This window comes from Macrobrachium nipponense, chromosome 25 (assembly GCF_015104395.2).
Source record: "Macrobrachium nipponense isolate FS-2020 chromosome 25, ASM1510439v2, whole genome shotgun sequence".
Classification (NCBI taxonomy): Eukaryota; Metazoa; Arthropoda; class Malacostraca; order Decapoda; family Palaemonidae; genus Macrobrachium; species Macrobrachium nipponense.
The window spans coordinates 5792213-5804502 of NC_087214.1; the positions used below are offsets into that span (position 1 = coordinate 5792213).

General features: G+C 47.1%; 2 protein-coding genes across 2 annotated transcripts in view; one reads left to right on the forward strand and one right to left on the reverse strand.

Annotated features, from left to right (window-relative positions):
* LOC135198975 (TGF-beta-activated kinase 1 and MAP3K7-binding protein 2-like) overlaps positions 1-9795 on the forward strand; it is a 29512-nt gene extending 19717 nt beyond the window's left edge. The window contains exons 10-11 of the mRNA XM_064226895.1: positions 8993-9058; positions 9641-9795. Of these exons, the coding sequence (XP_064082965.1) occupies positions 8993-9058; positions 9641-9795 (221 nt within the window). The remainder of the gene's footprint in view (positions 1-8992; positions 9059-9640) is intronic.
* Positions 9301-12028, reverse strand: LOC135199138 (golgin subfamily A member 6-like protein 24). Its single transcript, XM_064227048.1, has 2 exons — positions 9945-12028; positions 9301-9853 (listed from the first exon to the last, which is right to left on the reverse strand). The coding sequence occupies exon 1, from the start codon at positions 11806-11808 to the stop codon at positions 10126-10128; it is 1683 nt and encodes a 560-aa protein (XP_064083118.1). The 5' UTR covers positions 11809-12028; the 3' UTR covers positions 9301-9853; positions 9945-10125.
* Between the last annotated feature and the right edge of the window lie 262 nt (positions 12029-12290).

Sequence of the window (12290 nt, forward strand, 5' to 3'; positions counted from 1 at the left end):
ATAATGTGAAGGATTCGGTATGAGTAGTTTCGCAGATGACACAAGAATAAAGTAGAGAAATTACTTGTGATGAAGATAGGAACGCTCTACAAAGAGACCTTAACAAAAGTATATGATTGGGCAGAGGTAAATAGGATGGTATTTAACTCTGATAAATTTGAATCAATAAATTATGGAGACAGAGAAAGAAAGCTATATGCATATAAGGGACCTAATAATGAGACCATCACAAATAAGGAAGCAGTTAAAGACCTTGGTGTGATGATGAATAGGAACATGTTATGCAATGATCAAATAGCAACTCTGTTGGCAAAATGTAAAGCAAAAATGGGAATGTTGTTACGGCACTTCAAAACAAGAAAAGCTGAACACATGATTATGCTTTATAAAACATATGTTCGTAGTCCACTTGAATATTGCAATATGATATGGTACCCACACTATCAAAAGGATATTGCACAAATAGAGAGTGTACAAAGGTCCTTTACAGCTAGAATAGAAGAAGTTAAGGACCTAGACTACTGGGAAAGACTACAATTCTTAAAATTATATAGTCTAGAAAGGAGAAGAGAACGCTACATGATAATTCAGGCATGGAAACAGATAGAGGGAATAGCAGAAAATATCATGGAACTAAAAATATCAGAAAGAGCAAGCAGAGGTAGATTAATAGTGCCCAAAACTATACCAGGAAAAATAAGGAAAGCACACAGGACATTAATCCACTACGCACCAGCATCGATAATGCAGCGTCTATTCAATGCGTTGCCAGCTCATCTGAGGAATATATCAGAAGTGAGCGTAGATGTGTTTAAGAATAAGCTCGACAAATATCTAAAACTGCATCCCAGACCATCCAAGATTGGAAGATGCAAAATATACCGGAAGATGTACTAGCAACTCTCTGGTAGACATTAGAGGTGCCTCACACTGAGGGACCTGGGGCAACCCGAACAAGATGTAAGGTCTGTAAGGTAAGGTCAGGGTCTATTAGGTATCTCAAGTCCAGACTGAATATTGGTCTTTTTTCTAAGCCAGTGAACTTCTAGCAGTCCCCCAACTGCCTTCCATCCTCCAGCCTTGGGTCAGGGTCTAGCAGGTATCTCAAGTCCAGACTGAATATTGGTCTTTTTTCTAGGCCAGCGAACTTCTAGCAGTCCCCCAACTGACTTCCATCCTCCAGCCTCGGGTCAAGGTCTAGTAGGTATCTCAAGTCCAGACTGAATATTGGTCTTTTTTCTAGGCCAGCAAAATTCTAGCAGTCCCCCAACTGCCTTCCATCCTCCAGCCTTGGGTCAGGGTCTAGTAGGTATTTCAAGCCCAGACTGAATATTGGTCTTTTTTCTAGGCCAACGAACTTCTAGCAGTCCCCCAACTGCCATCCAGACTCCAGCCTCGGGTCAGGCTTTTTTAGGTATCGTCAGCCCAGACTGAATATTGGTCTTTTTTCTAGGCCAGCAAAATTCTAGCAGCCCCCCAACTTGCCTTCCACTCCTCCAGCCTCGTGTCAGGGTCTAGTAGGTATCTCAAGTCCAGACTGAATATTGGTCTTTTTTCTAGGCCAGTGAACTTCTAGCAGTCCCCCAACTGCCTTCCATCCTCCATCCTCGGGTCAGGGTCTAGTAGGTATCTCAAGTCCAGACTGAATGTCTTTTTTTCTAGGCCGTCCAGAACTTCTAGCAGCCCCCCCAACTGCCTTCCATCCTCCATCCCTCGGTCAGGGTCTAGTAGGTATCCTCAAGTCCAGACGATATTGGTTTTTTTTTTTCATGCCAGTGAACTTCTAGCAGTCCCCACTGCCTTCCATCCTCCAGCCTCGGGTCAGGGTCTAGTAAGTATATCAAGTCCAGACTGAATATTGGTCTTTTTTCTAGGCCAGTAAACTTCTAGCAGTCCCCCAACTGCCTTCCATCCTCCAGCCTCGGGTCAGGCTCTAGTAGGTATCTCAAGTCCAGACTGAATATTGGTCTTTTTTCTAGGCCCTTGAACTTCTAGCAGTCCCCCAACTGCCTTCCATCCTCCAGCCTCGTGTCAGGGTCTAGTAGGTATCTCAAGTCCAGACTGAATATTGGTCTTTTTTCTAGGCCAGTGAACTTCCATCCTCCAGCCTCGTGTCAGGGTCTAGTAGGTATCTCAAGTCCAGACTGAATATTGGTCTTTTTTCTAGGCCAGTGAACTTCTAGCAGTCCCCCAACTGCCTTCCATCCTCCAGCCTCGGGTCAGGGTCTAGTAGGTATCTCAAGTCCAGACTGAATATTGGTCTTTTTTCTAGGCCAGTGAACTTCTAGCAGCCCCCAACTGCCTTCCATCCTCCAGCCTCGGGTCAGGGTCTAGTAGGTATCTCAAGTCCAGACTGAATATTGGTCTTTTTTTTAGGCCAGCGAACTTCTAGCAGCCCCCAACTGCCTTCCATCCTCCAGCCTCGGGTCAGGGTCTAGTAGGTATCTCAAGTCCAGACTGAATATTTGTCTTTTTTCTAGGCCAGTGAACTCAGCAGTCCCCCAACTGCCTTCCATCCTCCAGCCTCGGGTCAGGGTCTAGTAGGTATCTCAAGTCCAGACTGAATATTGGTCTTTTTTCTAGGCCAGTGAACTTCTAGCAGCCCCCCAACTGCCTTCCATCCTCCATCCTCGGGTCAGGGTCTATTAGGTATATCAAGTCCAGACTGGATATTGGTCTTTTTTTCAGGCCAGTGAACTTCTAGCCGTCCCCAACTGCCTTCCATCCTCCAGCCTCGGTCAGGGTCTAGTAGGTATCTCAAGTCCAGACTGAATATTGGTCTTTTTTCTAGGCCAGTGAACTTCTAGCAGTCCCCCAACTGCCTTCCATCCTCCAGCCTCGGGTCAGGCTCTAGTAGGTATCTCAAGTCCAGACTGAATATTGGTCTTTTTTCTAGGCCAGCAAACTTCTAGCAGTCCCCCAACTGCCTTCCATCCTCCAGCCTCGGGTCAGGCTCTAGTAGGTATCTCAAGTCCAGACTGAATATTGGTCTTTTTTCTAGGCCAGTGAACTTCTAGCAGTCCCCCAACTGCCTTCCATCCTCCAGCCTCGGGTCAGGGTCTAGTAGGTATCTCAAGTCCAGACTGAATATTGGTCTTTTTTCTAGGCCATTGATTTTCTAGCAGTACCCCAACTGCATTCCTTCCTCCAGCCTCGGGTCAGGGTCTAGTAGGTAACTCAAGTCCAGTCTGAATATTGGTCTTTTTTTCAGGCCATTGACTTCTAGCAGTCCCCCAACGCCTTCCATCCTCCAGCCTCGGGTCAGGGTCTGTAGGTTATTCTCAAGTCAGCTGAATATTGTCTTTTTTCTAGGCCATGAACTTGAGCGTCCCCCAATGCCTTCCATCCTCCAGCTCAGGTCGGGTCTGTAGGTATCCAAGTCCAGACTGAATATTGGTCTTTTTTCTAGGCCATTGAACTTCTAGCACCCCCCAACTGCCTTCCATCCTTCAGCTCGGGTCAGGGTAGTAGGATTTCAAGTCCAGACGAATATTGGTCTTTTTTCTAGGCCATTTGAACTTCTAGCAGTCCCCCAATGCCTCCATCCTCCAGCCTAGGTCAGGGTCTAGTAGGTATCTCAAGTCCACATGATATTGGTCTTTTTCTAGGCCATTGAAACTTTCTAGCAGTCCCCCAACTGCCTTCCATCCTCCAGCCTCAGGTCAGGGTCCTAGTAGGATCCAAAGTCCACACTGAATATTGGTCTTTTTTTAGGCCTTGAACTTCTAGCAGCCCCCCAACTGCCTTCATCCTCCAGCTCAGGCAGGGTCTAGTAGTACTCAAGTCCAGACTGAATATTGGTCTTTTTTCTAGGCCATTGAACTTCTAGCAGCCCCCCAACTGCCTTCCATCCTCCAGCCTCAGGTCAGGGTCTAGTAGGTATCTCAAGTCCAGACTGAATATTGGTCTTTTTTCTAGGCCAGTGAACTTGTAGCAGTACCACAACTGCCTTCCATCCTTCAGCCTCGGGTCAGGGTCTAGTAGGTATCTCAAGTCCACACTGAATATTGGTCTTTTTTATAGGCCATTGAACTTCTAGCAGCAGTCCCCCAACTGCCTTCCATCCTCCAGCCTCAGGTCAGGGTCTAGTAGTATCTCAAGTCCCACACTGAATATTGGTTTTTTTCTCAGGCCATTGAACTTCTAGCAGTCCCCCAACTGCCTTCCATCCTCCAGCCTCAGGTCAGTCTAGTAGGTATCTCAAGTCCAGTCTGAATATTGGTCTTTTTTCTAGGCCATTGAACCTTCTAGCAGTCCCCCAACTGGCCTTCATCCTCCAGCCTCGGGTCAGGGTCTAGTAGGTATCTGAAGTCCAGACGAATATTGTCTTTTTTTCTAGGCCATTGAACTTTTAGCAGTCCCCCAACTGCCTTCCATCCTCCAGCCTCGGGTCAGGGTTCTAGGTAGGTATCTCAAGTCCAGACTGAATATTGGTCTTTTTTCTAGGCCAGTGAACTTGTAGCAGTACCACAACTGCCTTCCATCCTTCAGCTCGGGTCAGGGTCTAGTAGGTATCTCAAGTCCAGTCTGAATATGGTCTTTTTTCTAGGCCATTGAACTCTAGCAGTCCCCCAACTGCCTACCATCCTCCAGCCTGGGTCAGGGTCTAGTAGGTATCTGAAGTCCAGACTGAATATTGGTCTTTTTTCTAGGCCATTGAAACTTTTGTTAGCAGTCCCCCCAACTGCCTTCCATCCTCCAGCCTAGGGTCAGGGAGGTCTGGAGTAGGTATCTCAAGTCCAGACTGAAAGTTGGTCTTTTTTGTTCTCCAGGACAGTGGAACTTCTAGCAGTCCCCCAAACTGCCATTCCATCCTTCAGCCTCGGGTCAGGGTCTAGTAGGTATCGTCAAGTCACACTGAATATGTTATTCTCTAGGCCCATGAACTTCTAGCAGCCCCCCACACCCCCCAAAATGAACTTCCATCCTCCAGCTTCGGGTCAGGGTCTATCAGGTTTCTCAAAGTCCAGACTGGGAATATTGGTCTTTTTCTCTAGCATTGAACTTCCTAGCAGCCCCCCAACTGCCTTCCATTTCCAGCTCGGGTCAGGGTCTATCAGGTTTCTCAAGTCCCTCAGACTTGAATATGTCTTTTTTTCTAGGCAGTGAACTTCTAGCAGTTCCCCCACTCCCCCAATGCATTCCATCCTCGAGCCTTGGGTCAGGGTCTAGTAGGTATCTCAAGTCCCAGACTGAATATTGGTCTTTTTTCTAGGCAGTGAACTAGCAGCCCCCCAACTGCCTTCCATCCTCCAGCTTCGGGTCAGGGTCTAGTAGGTATCTCAAGTCCAGACTGCATATTGGTCTTTTTCTAGGCCAGTGAACTTCTAACAGTCCACCAACTGCCTTCCATCCTTCAGCCTCAGGTCAGGGTCTAGTAGGTATCCCATGTCCAAACAGAATATTGGTCTTTTTTCTAGGTTCCGCAGCGAACTTCTAGCAGCTACAACTGCCTTCCTCTCCTCAGCTCGTCAGAGTCTAGTAGGTATCTCAAGTCCATTACTGATAATGGTCTTTTTTCTAGGCATAGTGAACTTCTAGCAGTCCCCCAACTGGCCTTCCATCCTCCATCCTTGGGTCAGGGTCTAGTAGGTATCTCAAGTCCAAAACTTAATATTGGTCTTTTTTCTAGGCCCAGTGAACTTCTAGCAGCCCCCCAACAAACGCCTTCCATCCTCCAGCCTCGGATCAGTCTAGTCTAGTAGGTATCTCAAGTCCAGACTGAATTATGGTCTTTTTTCTTAGGCCAGTGAACTTCTAGCAGTCCCCCAAACTGCCTTCTTTCATCCTCCAGCTCCTCGGTCATGGGTCTAGTAGGTATCTCAAGTCCAGACTGAATATTGGTGCTTCCATTTCTAGTCCAGTGAACTTACCAGCCAGTCCCTCAACTGCCACTTCCATCCTCCAGCCTTGGGTCAGGTCTAGTAGGTATCTCAAGTCAAACTGAATATGGTCTTTTTTCTAGGCCAGTATGAACTTCTAGCAGTCCCTCAACTGCCTTCCATCCTCCAGCCTCGGGTCAAAGTCTAGTAGGTATCTCAAGTCCAGACTGAATATTGGTCTTTTTTCTAGGCTAGTGAATTTCTAGCAGCCCCTCAACTGCCTTCCATCCTTCCATCGGTCCATCTCCATCCTTGGGTCAGGGTCCTAGTAGGTATCTCAAGTCCAGACTGAATATTGGTCTTCTTTCTAGGCCAGTGAACTTCCAGCAGTCCCTCAACTGCCTTCCTTCCTCCAGCCTCGGTTCAGGTCTCTAGTAGGTATCTCAAGTCAAACTGAATATTGGTCTTTTTTCTAGGCCAGTGAACTTCTATCAGTCCCCCAACTGCCTTCCATCCTTCCAGCCTCGGGTCAAAGGGTCTAGTAGGTTATCTCAAGTCCAGACTGAATATTGGTCTTTTTTCTTTCTAGGCCAGTGAACTTCTAGCAGTCCCATCCAAACCTTGGCCTTCCTTCCTCCATCCTCGGGTTCAGGGTCTAGGGTTAAGGTATCTCAAGGTCCACTGGAATAGTTTCGGTCCTTTTTTCTAGTCCAGTGGAACTTCTAGCAGTCCCTCAACTTGGCCTTCATCCTTCAGCCTCGGGATCAGGGTCTAGTAAGGATCTCAAGTCAGACCCCCTGAAATTGGTCTTTTTTCCATTCCTAGTAATTTTCCTACCAGGCCCCTAAACCTGCCTTCCATCCTCCATCCTTGGGTCCATGGGGTCTAGTAGGTATCTCAAGTCCAGACTGTATATTGGTTTTTTTTCCTCTTTCCAGGCCAGTCGAACTTCTAGCAAGTCCTCAACTGCATTCCATCCTCCAGTGGGTTCGGTTTTTTGGTACTCGGATCCAGTCAAACTGAATATTGTCTTTTTTTCTAGGCCAGTGAATCTATCAAGTCCAACTGCCTTGAATCCTCCAGCCTGCGGGTCAAAGTCTAGGTTAGGTAATCTTCAAGTCCCCAGACGTAATTTGGTCTTTTTTTCTAAGGCCTGTGAACCTTCTAGCAGTCCCCATCCTTCCTTCCATCCTCCGGGTCATCGGGTCAGGGTCTAGTAGGTATCTCAAGTCAAAGACTGAATATTGGTCTCAGGCCAGAACTTAACTTCTAGCAGTCCCAACTGCCTTCCATCCTCCAGCCTCGGATCAGGGTCAGTAGGTTCTCAAGTCCAGGCGGTATATGGTTTTTTTTCTAAGGCCAGCGAACCTTCTTAGGCAGGCCCCCCAACTGCCTTTTATTCCTCCAGCCTCGGAATCAGGTCTAAGGTAGGTATCTCAAGTCCAACTGAATAGGTCCTTTTTTTTAGTGAACTTCTAGCAGTCCCCCCAACTGCCTTCCATCCTCCAGCCTCGGGTCAGGTCTAGTAGGTATCTCAAGTCCAAACTGAATATTGGTTTTTTTTCTAGGCCAGCGAAACTTATAGCAGTACCCCAACTGCCTTCCATCCTACCAGCCTCAGGTCAGGGTCTAGTAGATATCAAGGCCAGATGAATATTGGTCTTTTTTTTCTAAGCCATGAAAATTCCTAGCAGTCAACTGCCTTCCATCCTCCAGCCTCGGGTCAGGTCTAGAGGTATTCTCAAGGTCCAAACTGAATATTTGGTTTTTTTTCTAGGCAGCGAAAACTTCTAGCAGTCCCCCTTCCTTGCCATTCCATCCTCCATCCTCAGGGTCAAAGGGTCTAGGTAGGTATCTCAAGTCCAGACTGAATACGTTCTTTTTTCTGGCCAATGAACTTCTAGGCAGTCACCCCCCTTCCTTCCCTTCCTCCTCCTCCGTGGGTCAAGGGTCTAGGAGGGTATCTCAGTCCAGACTGAATATTGGTTTTTTTTTCTGGGCCACGAACTTCTAGCCGTCCCCCAACTGCCTTTCCATCCGGGTCCAGCCCTCGGGCAGGGTCTAGTAGGTATATCAAGTCCAGACTGAATATTGGTCTTTTTTCTAGGCCATTGAAACTTCTAGCAGCCCCCCAACTGCCTTTCATCCTCCAGCCTATCGGAGGATCAGGGTCTAGTAGGTATCTCAAGTCCAGACTGGATATTGGTCTTTTTTCAAGGCACAGTGAACTTCTAGCAGCCCCCCAACTGCCTTTCATCCTCCAGCCTCGGGTCAGGGTCTAGTAGGTATCTCAAGTCCAGACTGAATATTGGTCTTTTTTCTAGGCCAGCGAACTTCTAGCAGTCCCCCAACTGCCTTCCATCCTCCAGCCTCGGGTCAGGGTCTAGTAGGTATCTCAAGTCCAGACTGAATATTGGTCTTTTTTCTAGGCCAGTGAACTTCTAGCAGCCCCCAACTGCCTTCCATCCTCCAGCCTCGGATCAGGGTCTAGTAGGTATCTCAAGTCCAGACTGAATATTGGTCTTTTTTCTAGGCCAGTGAACTTCTAGCAGCCCCCCAACTGCCTTCCATCCTCCAGCCTCGGATCAGGGTCTAGTAGGTATCTCAAGTCCAGACTGAATATTGGTCTTTTTTCTAGGCCAGCGAACTTCTAGCAGCCCCCCAACTGCCTTCCATCTCCAGCTCGGGTCAGGGTCTAGTAGGTATTTCAAAGTCCAGACTGAATATTGGTCTTTTTTCTAGGCCATTGAACTCTCGCAGCCCCCCAACTGCCTTTCATCCTCCAGCCTCGGATCAGGGTCTAGTAGGTATCTCAAGTCCAGACTGAATATTGGTCTTTTTTCTAGGCCAGTGAACTTCTAGCAGCCCCCCAACTGCCTTCCATCCTCCAGCCTCGGATCAGGGTCTAGTAGGTATCTCAAGTCCAGACTGAATATTGGTGGTCTTTTTTTTCTAGGCCATTGAACTTCTAGCAGCCCCCCCCAAATGCCTGCCTTTCATCCTCCAGCCTCGGATCAGGGTCGAGTAGGTATCTCAAGTCCAGACTGAATATTGGTCTTTTTCTAGGCAGTGAACTTCTAGCAGCCCCAAACTGCCTTCCATCCCTCCAGCCTCGGGTCAGGGTCTAGTAGGTATTTCAAGTCCAAACTGAATATTGGTTTTTTTTCTAGGCCAGCAAACTTCTAGCAGTCCCCCAACTGCCTTCCATCTTCCAGCCTCGGGTCAGGGTCTATTAGGTATATCAAGTCCAGATGAATATTGGATTTTTTTCTAGGCATAGTGAACTTTTAGCAGCCCCCAACTGCCTTCCACCTCCAGCCTCGGGTCAGGGTCTAGTAGGTATATCAAGTCCAGACTGAATATTGGTCTTTTTTTCTAGGCAGTGAACTTCTAGCAGCCCCCCAACTGCTTTCCATCCTCCAGCCTCGGGTCGGATCGTCTAGTAGGTATCTCAAGTCCAGACTGAATATTGGTCTTTTTTCTAGGCCAGTGAACTTCTAGCAGCCCCCCAACTGCCTTCCATCCTCCAGCCTCGGGTCAGGGTCTAGTAGGTATCTCAAGTCCAGACTGAATATTGGTCTTTTTTCTAGGCCAGCGAACTTCTAGCAGTCCCCCAACTGCCATCCATCCTCCAGCCTCGGGTCAGGGTCTAGTAGGTATCTCAAGTCCAGACTGAGTATTGATCTTCCTTCTAGGCCAGGGAACTTCCAGCAGCCCCCCAACTGCCTTCCATCCTCCAGCCTCGGGTGCAGGTCTATAGTAGTTACCTCATGTCCAGATTGAGTATTGGTCTTCCTTCCAGACCATGTAACTTGCAGCATCCCCATATCCTGTAGGCTTAGGTGTAGGTCCAGGTTTGGGCTTAGGAGAGAATTTATATGAGAAAGAGAATGAGTTAGATTGGTTAGAGAAATTAAAGAGAGTGCAAGAAAAGAACCACAAATTTCACAGTCATTCACTCATCCGCAAGTGAGCGCGCTCACATTTACATTCACGTGCATTGATACCCACAATCATACATACATTCATACCTACATTCAACCCACTCATACCCATTCATCTACATTCACCCATTCATACCCATTCATAACTATTCACCCACAATCATACATACATTCATACCTACATTCAACCCACTCATACCCACATTCATAACTACATTCATACCCACTCATACCCACATTCATACCTACATTCATGCCCACTCATACCCATACGTTCAGTTCTTTTCATATTGTCTCTCTCCAGAAATCTCTTCCAATCCAGTCCTCCTCTCTCTGCTTATTCTTCTTTTCCTTTTATGCTATTGACGGTTGGCGATCACCATTTCGAAGTCCTTCTGTTGTAATCCTTGTCTGACGCCTTCCCGCCATTCCATCAGTATTTGTATCACCTTGTCGTACTTTAATAGCCCCATCTTTTGATGGCGACATACCAATAATAGGTTTTTTAATTGCTCGGCCAGATGGTTCCTCTCCCGATTGATGCATTCAAGCTGTCCCTGCAGATAATCCACGAGTTCCCTTAATTCCAGATCTTCGCCGAGTCCCCTCTTGATTTCGGAGTCCCTCTCCTTCAGCAGCTGTTCCATTAAATTTAGCTGTTTGTCTTTCTGCTGGAGTTCACACAACCTCAAGTTTTCTTCTTGCCGCATTTTCTCAATTTCCTTGCAGAGTCTCTGGACCTGCTCTTCCAGCTTTGCATTCTCTTTCTGGCACTTGAACAACGCGTTACCCTGCTCGTCATGAATTTTGGACTTGCTTGCAAACGCCAAATGTACCTCATCGAGTTTACGTTTCATAACTGCCATTTCCTCGTCCTTTCGGGCGAGAGAGCAGTTTGCTCTGTCAAGCTGGATTCTCAGTTCTTTCTCGATTTCGCAGAGCTTTTCCAGGTTTCCTCTCATCTTCGAGTTTTCATTCATCAGTAATCTGTTATGATCCTTTTCAGAGTCCAGTCGCTTTTGGAGACGTTGATACTTGCTTTTGCCGATGCTAAGCAGGTCCTCCATGTAGTCAAGCTCTGAATCTTGCCTGGCGAGCTCCTCACGCAGAGCCTGCGTCTCGGCATAGTCCTCGTAATAATTCAGATGGCGCTTCGGCTGACTCTTGTTCTTTTGCGGCTTTCTCACCTTTCCAATGCTTCCGTTGAATTTTAAGCCAGAAGCGCTTTCCCTGGGATTCCAACGTTTTGGTCTGTATCTCCTTGCCATGGGCGCCTTCCTTTTCCTCTTATTCTTCCTCCTCCCAGACGCATTCCAAGCTTCGGCTTCGTCCGCCTTCATCCTGTCTTCCAATTCACAGACTACGCACCACGACGAATCACAATCATTGGAATGCCAGTTCGAATCTTTCTTCACCAGTGAACAGTAACTCAAATCACTTTCAACCATCAATTCGTGAAGATGTACATTTTCTTCTTCCCAATATTTCTCTCGTCTAGCCTCAGTCGGCCAACCCTTTGGCGTCTTCATATCCTGATTAATATGACTCTGCTCGCCAAGTGGCCTTTCTTCCTCTTTCCTCAGAAGATTCATGAGTTGTTCCATCTGTTTTTGTAGGACTTCTTGTCCCTCCTTGAGTACTTGAATGTCTTTCTCAAGGTCGGTATACGTTGTAATTTTACGTCTGAATTCACTTTCCTGCTTCGTCTGGGCGCGTTCCATATCCTCCTCTTCTCGTTTGGAAGCGCGTATTCTCAGAATTTCTATCATAGATCGCAGGATCTTGTTTTTTCGGCTTTCCTCCTTGAAAGCTCGTTTCGCTTCTGTGATCTCCCTTTCCTTAAGTGCAACCTCTTCTCTGAGAGCGGCCACAGCCTCTTCCTGAAGACCACCTCTCCTGTCCTTGAAATCCGTTCGAGAAACGCTTTTGAAAATAACAGAACACAATCCAGCGAACTGGATGCCAATATGATAACAAGAATTAGTAACCACTGCTCCAACTGAGAGGAGCAGAGCCATAAAATTAACTGCTAACGACTTCATAGTGACGTGTACTTCTCCTTCCGCTTTTCTGATGATTACTTCCTGAATATGCCGTCCTAGGATTCTGGAGACAGGGGAAGGAAGAAGAAGAGGAGGAAGAGGTTTTTGAATCCGGCTTCGGAAGGGCAGCTTCACAGGGCCTCTCAGTATTACAATGGACTTGAAGACGCCAAGAGAGTGCTAAAGTGTCCCAGTAACTTCGGAGTAGACTGAATCATGGCAAAACTGTGAGGTGCATTGTATCAGAGAGAAGTATTTGTATCATAATTTGTAGCTTTAACCTGGGCACAAACCTCAAAGCACATTATATCCTTCTCGCGGCCTGTACTTCTCATTTTTTTCAAGGGCTTGTATGGCTTGGCCACAAGGGGTGTCAACCATGCGATTCTTCTTAAATATTCTCCTGACTAGAATATTCCAGAAAAAAAACATCACTGGGTACGCTCCGATATACCTCCTTCGACGATGCATTTCATTAGAGC